The sequence below is a fragment of the Brienomyrus brachyistius genome, chromosome 2, assembly GCF_023856365.1.
Source record: "Brienomyrus brachyistius isolate T26 chromosome 2, BBRACH_0.4, whole genome shotgun sequence".
NCBI classification, from domain to species: Eukaryota; Metazoa; Chordata; class Actinopteri; order Osteoglossiformes; family Mormyridae; genus Brienomyrus; species Brienomyrus brachyistius.
Genome location: NC_064534.1, coordinates 1,772,518 through 1,782,622, shown reverse-complemented (window position 1 = coordinate 1,782,622; position 10,105 = coordinate 1,772,518). Strand labels below are relative to the sequence as shown.

The 10,105-nt window shown below is 43.4% G+C and overlaps 1 protein-coding gene across 2 annotated transcripts; it reads right to left on the bottom strand.

The window, feature by feature from the left end:
- Positions 1 to 2,558: 2,558 nt before the first annotated feature.
- On the bottom strand, positions 2,559 to 5,200 carry LOC125719999 (alpha-(1,3)-fucosyltransferase 7-like). Of its 2 annotated transcripts, none has more exons than XM_048994944.1 (2): positions 4,954 to 5,200; positions 2,559 to 3,821 (listed from the first exon to the last, which is right to left on the bottom strand). In XM_048994944.1, exon 2 carries the CDS (start codon positions 3,693 to 3,695, stop codon positions 2,652 to 2,654), a length of 1,044 nt encoding a protein of 347 aa, XP_048850901.1. In that variant the 5' UTR covers positions 3,696 to 3,821; positions 4,954 to 5,200; the 3' UTR covers positions 2,559 to 2,651. The 2 variants fall into 2 exon arrangements, with proteins under 2 accessions (XP_048850901.1, XP_048850905.1); XM_048994948.1 differs by lacking the exon at positions 4,954 to 5,200 and adding an exon at positions 4,832 to 4,855.
- Between the last annotated feature and the right edge of the window lie 4,905 nt (positions 5,201 to 10,105).

Genomic DNA, 10,105 nt, shown 5'->3' with positions numbered 1-10,105 from the left:
CCCCACGACGACATGGGGAGAACATGCAAACTCCGCACACATGTGACCCAGGCGGAGACTCGAACCCGGGTCACAGAGGTGTGAGGCGACAGTGCTAACCACTGCACCACCGTGCCACCCCCCAGTGCAAGCCACTGCATTCAACCACTGATGGTTGAATGTCTGAGTGATTCGTTTTTCTTTAATTGTGTTTTATTTATTTATTTATTTCCGCAGACCATCCGTCATTTTTACCTGCATCTGGGGGAGTTTGGGGTTCGCAATCGGGAGGGATAGATCTGTCTGTGTTCTTTGGGATGTCACAGTTTTGTTGTGTGATACCCCTCTAATTGTGAAAGTTAATCCACATTTGAGTTGTTGAAGTTCTGTCGCGAGTGTTTATTATTTTCTTACGTAATTATCCCCTCTGTAATATGAATTAATTCATACCCCTGGTTCAAGGGCCCCGCGACCCAGTAGGATAAGCGGTTTGGAAAATGGATGGATGGACGGTTCAAAGGAAAAGAAACCCCATTTTCCTTTTCTCTCAACACGGGTGAAAGATACTTCTGGTCTGCTTGTTTATTTTGTTTGCTTTTTATTTTATATGTATACAAAGACGTCATTTTTGTTATTGTTCTAATGTTAGGGTATTAATTGTGTTTTATTTACATTAGTAGGTACAGAGAGAGATAGAGAGAGAGAGAGAGAAGACGTGCCTTGTTAACTTATTTGTAATCTCTCTGCTCAGGAATAAACTGGTAACTGTTGACATGGTCGTGTTAGGCATACTTGGGAAAGAAAATTCTACACAACGCTGATTGAAATCCGCTATACAGCTGCTCGGCCTTGGAAACCCATTCCATGAAGTTCTCTACACACTCTTCTTGAGTTAATCTGAAGGTCACCTGAAGTTTGGAGGTCTGTAGCTACTGACTCTGCAGGTGATTTCTGCACACTGTGCACCTCCGGATGCGTTGTCCCGCTTTGTTATAGCACAACTAACAGTTGACTGTGAAATATTTAATATTGAAGAAATTTCACTAATGGACTTATTGCACAGGTGGCATCCAATCACAGTACCACGCTTGAATTCACTGGGCTCCTGAGGGCGACCCATTCTTTAGGTGTAGAAGCAGTCTGCATGCCTAGGCGCTTGATTTTATACACCTGTGGCTATGGAAGTGATTGGAGCACCGGAGTCCAATGATTTTGAGGGGTGTCCCAATACTTTTGGCAATATAGTGTAGCAAGGCGGTCATAGACCCTATATTTTTTCACACCTCCTGAAAAATATTTTTTGCATTTGGTTTTAGCTGTTAAAAACAGGCATATTAAGCATAACAGAGTGTTTTTTGTTATGCTGTGTTCTTCTCTTTGGGCGGCCGTGGTGCTTCACAGACACAGCTCTTACTTGATGAGCAGATCGTTTACAGGCTGAGGTACGTGGCTTAACTGCAGGAAGTCCAACTCAGTAATATTTCAGAAAAGTGATACCTATACAATAAGGAAACCGAATATAGTACAATCAGGGCAAGAGACAGCAAAGTTCTGAGAAATAGCTCAGCTGTATGACTGGATGAATGGGTGAGCACCCCCCATCTGTCTTACAGTACAATACCAGCAAACGCCTGTCACAACTACTCATAGTCTGCTGGGACACTTACCATGCACTACAAGGTTCATGAAAGACTGCAAATAAGCTAGATTCTCAAAGGAATAAGCAGGCTTTGGTTTACATTTAGGAGATAATAAAACAGAATCTAAATTTAAACCTTGCGGTTTGTCTTTCTGAGGGAAAGCTATCAGTGCCTGAATATGCATAAACGAGAGCAGTTCAACAAATAAATATTTGATAAAATGTTTACATGATTCATTACTGAAAGTAGGGAATCAGTGAGGGAAGGGAATGAACAATCCATCCATCATTTTCTACCACTTAAACTTGCAAAAAAGCAAAGTTATTGTCTGCACCGTGGGAAGAACAGGCAGGCTATTGAGTGTTTTATAATTTGAGACGGGATGGATCCTTACATGTGCTGGATCAGATTACTTCACTCACATGACAGTTTCTGACAGAGGAAAAAGATGAAGATCCAACCCAAGACAGATGCCTGCTCAGCCCAGCGTGGGGGCATACGGGCTGGAATGGGGGGTTATTAGAACATTTCAAGTGACCAACAGGTAGGAAAAGACTGAGTTGTACTTTAAAGAGCGCATGCAGCATGGCCCCTCCCCAAGGGAGCACTCACCCCCCCTCACTTCATCTCTCTGGAGGATGAAAAGCACCTTTCATGCCATCCCCTCCCAAAAAGATATTTTTGAAAAGTTCATCATTTGTATGAAGCTCACAGATTTCAACTATGCACTAAACTCCCAATACAACCTTCTGTCATGAATTGAAATATTTTTCAAATAATGTTGTTAGGCTTTCAGGATGAAAGAGTTGTTTATGGAAATCATATGTTCTTTGTGGATAATTTCAGAATATTCTGCTTGATGATATCATTTTTTATCTTTCTTGAAAAAAACTGCCCCTAGACATGTTTTGTGGTCATTAAAGTTTATGAACAATACAATTCAGAGAGGAAATAAGACCAGTAAAATACAATTAGTCACAATATTTTCTATTAGGAGTTAATCTTTAAAATTTCACATGGTAAACCACATTATCATGGCTCTCCGTAGGCCCAGGCCTCCAGGTTGTGGTAGACCTTGCTGGAAGGCAGGTGCTCATAGAGACCACAAATTCTGCAGAGTATGTCCCTCCAGCCAGGCCATTTTTGAACATCATAGTCACGCCTCCAACGGAAGTATGACCCATATCGCTCTTTGTCTGAGGCCAGCTGCTTCAGGAAATCGGCCAGCTTTTCAGTAGAGTTGAAGTCGTCCACATGGATGAAGGAGTCTTTGGGAATGAAGGTCTCGTAGTTAGTTCGGGGTGGGCCCAGTACAACCGGCACACTGCCGGCCAGCAAGGCGTTGTACCACAGCTTCTCTGTTATGTAGTCTCTGTAGACAGAGTTCTCAAAGGCCAGGTAGAAGTAGCATCGAGAAATAGTGGATAACAGCTGGTCAGATTTTAGTGGCTTCTTAGCCCAGTGTCCATAAACTTCCACAGGGATCAGCTTCTTCAGACTCTGGTACATCTTAGTTCTCTTGTGGGTCGGCTGGTAGTTGCTGACCACCCAGCAGGCCAGTGTATGCTTAGTGGGGATAGTATAATCACCTTCAGTGGTCCTGGGAACCAGCTCCCCATAAGGTGTGAAGATATCTGCATCACGCCGGTATGTCATGGTCCAGTTGAAGAGGCCCCCATAAGGTCTCAGGTTCCCATTATGGGATGGAGACTCCAGGGAGAGCCACACCCACTTTTGGGCTGTCGGACGAGGCTGGTCAAGGGGCAGCTTGGAGATTCCTGTTTTCAGCTCATATTGGTGAAAGACCACCACGTCAGCCTGATGGTACAGACTGCGGTTGTCCAACAGGTGGCAGCCAGAAACATGGTATTTTGTCCTGCAAATGTCCTCCTGCAGGGGCTGGTTCTGTTTAAATGGCCAGTGCCACATCAGGACCCTGACGTCCCCACGCTCAGTACCAAGCCTTGACTTGTCATTGAACCATTTCATAAACCACTGATATATAGCATATTTGCTGAGGATAAACATCAGGATAAGGGCCAGAAATATCATCTTTCTGCTTCTCCCTGCAGCCATGGTTGGTCCTGCACAGAGGCGACTGCGAGATCCTGCAGGGTCCTGTTGGAGTCCTGAGCTGTGGTCCTCACACGATCCTGGTTTCTGCCTTCAAGCTGTCAGGATCACACAATAGTTTCTACAGTGCTGTTGAAAAAAGCAGTTCAAAACTGTTTTATATTAAAACATGTACAACATCTTATTTAAAAAAAAATCATTTGAAATACTTCCTTCATGCTCATTATAGACCAAGTTCACAAAAGTGTATGAACAAATTCAAGTATAGCTCAAGAATATGGTCATATATCATATATAATCATATATGTTCATATAATCGAGATTCCTTTACACAACGACCGTTTGTGACCCCGCAGGATATGCTGGGCGTTCAAGTTGTAGGGAAACAAAATATAAAAAGAAGCTGCAGAATTATATATTGCTGGTAAATACGACTTTCGCATTAAGGTGAAACTGTAGAGGTTTTCATAATGGATGATGGCAAAGTCTGTCTGCAGAGTTAATCTTAAACAAAGCCTGCTCATTCTAAAGAGCTGGAGAAGCACAGAGTACAGGAGACGGCGTCTGTGTCTGATGTAGTTAAAGTTAAACCAATAGACCTTATGTGAAACTTTTAATGTGATGCAGGTTTGTGAAATGTTTTTAATTTAATTAAATATTTTTTTAACTGCCTAAGATCTGATACTTACACAGGTTTACACTGAGTAAATAAACATTACAAGAAAAAGCATCATTCCATGAGCCTGAACCCCGACACTGTGACACACTTTAGCACACAAATCCTGGTTAACATTAATGCCCATAAATGCTTGTGAGATTAATTCCTTCAGCTCATCCACTGTGTGGGGCTTCCTCTGAAAAACCTTCTCCTTTACAGTTCCCCCCAAAACAATGTCCATGAGTGTCAGGGCGCGTGAACGTGGTGGCCAGTCATCGCTGCCACATCGGCCAGTCCAATTCTGTGGAAAGGTGTAGTCGAGGTAGCCCAAGTGTCACAGTGTCAGGGACAGTCTCCAGAGATGTATCAACTCTGGAACACTGCAAATAAACTGCAGAAGAATACTGAAGCAATTCAAAAAAGTTACAGTGTAGTTAATCATTTTTAGGCATAATTTATATTTCTTTAATAATAAACTCACCTCAGACATTTCACTACTATCTGCACAGCTACGTAAATGACCAAAAGCAGCTAAGAAAGAGTTACTCCATCGAGTCCAACCTGGAGAAAAAGGTGTGTAATCTGGCTTCCCAGTGTGCCCACCTGGAATTCCCCCTCTCTGCCGACGATTCCCAGGCTCCGATGCCCCAGGTAAGCGCTCCTTCGTACAGCTCGCTGGGTGTTATGTATCTCCAATCAGGAGACGGGCATCTCAACAGAGGTTGGCTTCGGCGGACAGTTAGCAGCCTGTCCTGTGGTTCCTCACTCTCTCTCACTTCTGTCTTGTGTTGTTCTTCTCAAACTGACCGTTATACAAAGTAAAATGTTACAATTACTAATGAAACATCAGGTGACACCTTAGCGTCACCCCCCCTTCCCATCCACCACTGCTCACGTGAATATTATACCTGTACTGTAGATATGAACTAACAGAACCAGTCACACCAGTTCACTCCTGAAACTGACCCTAAAATGATGCTTTCATAATGGTTTTGCACCATTGTCTTCTTTGTGTTTAATACCACGATTAGTCTGGCCTGTGTGGCAGATTCCCTGTGGACTATCAGAGTACACCATGTGATGTTTTAATTCAAAGCAATAATTGTTGAATTAAGTCAACATGATTTTTTACTACACAAATGATATGTTACATAGTCTATATTCCATTTGCATGAGTATTTAAACCCATTTATTTTGGAAAGTCTTCAGTTGCATAAAGGTGCACAAAAGTTACCATTTGAGCCCCCCAATTAAACTGAAGGCAATGTTGCAGTGTGGTTCTGAGACATGTGTCCTGTCCTTCCATAGTCTGTGACCCTCCATATTACTACTGCTACAACAACCAAAGGGATTTCATTAGTGCAACGTGCAGCAGCAACACCAATTAAAACACACTTAATGCGTTTGTGCTCTTAATCATTATTTAGTACAATTTCCTATGTTTTTCAAAGTCTGTTTAAGGCATAAAAGCTGAAAACAAAGTAATTTTATTGAAATGAGGCAATTAATTGGCACACGCTCCTGTCTGGCTCCTTGGGGCGGCTCCATGGCGTATGCCATGATACAAAAGTAACAAGATAAATTGAAATGAATGTCATTGTCCATAAATATTACTTATGCTTTTTAATGTGCATGACTGAGGTGCCCTCTGTAGCTGCCGTTTGATTCTTATCGTTGAAGTGCAGTTGACAGACTGAATGCCTTGTTGGCTGTGCCTGTATTTCTATGACTGCGGATACATTTCTGTTAATCACTTATTTAATTGTTGTTTTATTTGCATCGTGGAATAATCTCTATGGGAGCATCTCAGCATCTCAGGACGGTGCTCCTGATGCCAACAAACCGCATTCAAATATTTTTTTGTTTTTTCTTACGCGTAAAATTGAGTGAACTTTTAAAATGAACTTTATGCCATTTCATGCCTTCATCGAGGTCCACGGGAATGAGGCTGAAGTGAGCTTGTAGTGCCCTTGGACCCCCCCTCCTCTCTCTCTTTTTCTGATTCCTCTTGGCAACATCTGCAGAAACATGCTGTTGGTTTTCAGTACTATGCTGATGATACACAGTGGGATGTAGTGAGAAAACCAGACGCTCTGGACGTAGCAAACAATTAATAAACCTTTTTTCTGACTATACATGAGTGGACGTGCAATAGACTTCCAAAAGTCAATGGACAAAAAACAGCTGATTATTACAGAAGCTCGTCCTCATTGTGTGCAAACGCGAATATCGCCAGAGGTTCCTTACAGTATTTGCCGATTTTCGCAAAGCGTTCGACTCAGTAGATCGAGTTGCCTGGTGGGACATCCTGAGACCTCGCGGGACCACGTCATGGCCGGTCTGTACACTGGTACTGTGAGCTGTGACCTCTGCGTTCTTCCCAGTTGATTCTGGGGTTCGCCAGGGGTGTGTTCTTGCTCGTACTCTGTTCAGTGCTTGTAGGGACTGGGTGTTGGGCAGGGTCGCGGGGTCCAGCAGCTGTGGGGCGTCCGTTGGTGAAGAAAGATTTACTGATTTTGACTTTGACGACGATGCTGTGATCTTAGCGGAGTCAGTGGAGGCTCTGATCGGGGCTCTCGAGAAACTGAGTGTGGAGTCTGAGTGTCTGGGATTGCAGGTGTCCTGGATAAAGACCAAGATCCAGGTACTTAATGACTTCTTAGGCACAGCTATCAGTAGTATATCTGTCTGCGGGGAGAATGTCGACCTTGTCGAGAGATTTACCTACATCAGCAGCAACATTCATGTCTCTGGTGACTCTTCCTTTGGAAGAGCATGGGGGGTTCATGAGGTCGATGGAAATGAGCGTGTTGCTCCTGATATCTTTGCAAGAGGATGAAGGTTCAAGTCTTTACAGTCCCGGTGCTCCCTGTCTTGCTGTATGACTGTGAGACATGGATGCTATCCAGTGAGCTGAGACGAAGACTGGACTCCTTCAGTACTGTGTCTCTTTGGAAAGTCCTTGGGTACCGCTGGGTTGACTTTGTGTTGAATGAGCGGTTGTGAGAGGAGTCCTGAATGAGGCACATTACCTGCATTGTGAGGGAGCATCAGTTACTGTAGCACAGCACACAAGCAGAAGGACAGTCAGTTTCCATATGAGTATTGGAGTCACCAAGTAACATAATTGCAGAGGACGTCACAAACCAGAATAAGCAGCTCATTGAAGTCAGAGAAGAAATTAGGGCGGGGGCTTGAGTGGTCAATAAATTAGTTTAATATGCAGAGAAGTATGGCCAGTGCTTTTAAAAACCAAATATTCGAATGAGATATTGTGTAAATCAGTAACACTTGGTTTCATGCTGTTATGAGGGACCACCGCCCAGTCACCACGGCAGCAATCAGATCTAAACAAACTAGGATAGCACATTTTTTCAAAAAGCTTAAGTAAAGTACCCATTCACTAGTCTGTATGTTTTGTGTTTTTGGCAGTATTACTGCCCTCTGCTGGTCTGTTGGAATACCACGGCTGCTTGCATGCTCTGACCACAGCCCTCTGCATTCACAGACTACAGGATGTACGACTGTGTGCAGACCGTGACGGCACGTGGAAAAGTGAAGCATGAACTGGGTGTAAGCACTGACATTCACTGCTTTTGGGAGGATAAGGGACGGCACTAAGGGGGGTAAAATACACATGAAACCCAGAGGAAGCGAGCTGTGCGTGCGGGCAGGCGGCCGACCACGTCCTCATCCAAGATCGTGACGCGGAGGCGTCTAAGCCGGTACTTCTGTAAGTGTGAGGCTTCGTAAAAATGTTTCATTAATTAATGGGGCTGTCTGATCGCATGTAAATACTGGAAAGTTGTAGAAATCAAGCATAAAATTCAATAAACATTTATATTATACGAAAAGACTGAGGCGGGACTGTTTTTATGGGCAATATCATTACTCAGTGCTTCACCGTGAAGGATCCTCTAGGCATGATGCAGCATATATAACAATCTTCTATATAACAAAACTTCCAAGGTGCCCCTGGGCACAGTACAGGATTCCTACAGGAAATATGTGGCTATAAAACAGGACCTCACTGCTATTCACTGAAGTTCAAGGGGTTCAACACCAGGAGGCGCCACCTAGCACTTGAGCTGGAAACATGAAAGTTCTGCCGAAATCCATGGGAGAAAACTGACGATGTCTTGGACACAGTATTTACTGGGGTAGTTTTTTGCTGTTTCTGAGCATCATAGCTTGTTTTTAGACTAAAGGCATATGACAGATACCAATCTTTGGACCTTTCCGGAGATCAGCATACCTTGTTCGGTGAGTGTTATGTTATTCATGTAAAGAAACAGGAAGTGCACAGTCCAAATGGCAGCTGGCTGCAAACAAAACAAAACATTCTGGCTGTCAACAGCACATAATCTAGCCAAGCACAAATCACAGGGATTAGTGTGGCTAGACCAATGTTTCCCACCCAGTCCTTAGGAAACCCCACACAGTGCATGTTTTTGCTTCCTCCCAGCCCCCAGTGCACCTGTACCGGGTATTCAGTGTTCCTGATTGGCTGGGAGCTGGGACACCCATATTTGCTGTTCATCAAAATCTTTGGTTAATGAGTTTTATGCCTTTTGGATTCATTTCATTTGATCCAATCAGTATCGTTTCCAACACATGAGAAGGGCCATATGCTAGATCAAAGCATAAAGCATACAGTGGAAGTAGCAGTTATGGGTGTCCCCAAATCCATTCCGCTATTACAGAATAGCAATGACACAACAATGGGCCCGGCCACGCCTCATTTAGAAAACACCACTTCTATATGGAACACCGAAAGGGTCACAAATGCAAAATAAACGTATGTGTTATATTGGAGCTTACGTGCAAAAAAGCACCTCAAACATGCGTATTTTATGCCTTAAGTACGTGGAAATTACGTTACATCAAGGCATTTTTAACGTGTGAAAAACAGGAGGCGTAAGTGAGTGAATAACACGTTTGTTATGTGTCAACATGACCCACAAAAAAACAATTACATGTCAAGAGGGCACGTAATCACATGTGCGCTTAAGACAACACATAAGCGGTGGTGTTCCAGATTTCTACGAGTGGAAAGCATGTGCAAAATAATTTGCTATTTTGACGATTTGCACCCACGTAAAAAATTGTACAATTTTTCTTCAATAGAACCCCTTCTGGTTCGTGAAAACACCTTCCCTTAAATCCTTTGTTCCCGAAGCAGTGAGGGAAAAAGCGCGAGCGTCACGTCAAACACGAGTCAAAGAGCGTGAGAGTCAAGGCAAACACAAGAGTCAAAAAGCGTGAGTCACTCTAAACATATGAGAGTTAAAAAGTGAGAGTCACAGCAAACAGATGAAAGTCAAAAAGCGTGAGAGTCATGGCAAACACATGAGAGTTAAAAATTGCGAGCGTCACGCCAGACACATGAGAGTCAAAAAGCATGAGAGTCACAACAGACACATGAGAGTCAAAAAGCGTGTGTCACACCAGACACGAGAGTCAAAAAGCGTGAGTGTCATGCCAGACTCATGAGAGTCAAAAAGTGTGAGCATCACGCCAGACACATGAGAGTTAAAAAGCGTGAGTGTCATGCCAAACACATGAGAGTCAAAAAGTGTGAGCGTCATGCCAGACACATGAGAGTTAAAACGCGTGAGAGTCACAACAGACACATATGAGTCAAAAAGTGTGAGCATCACGCCAGACACACGTGAGTAAAAAAGCGTGAGAGTCACGGCAAACACATTAGAGTCAAAAAGTGTGAGCGTCACGCCAGACACATTAGAGTCAAAAA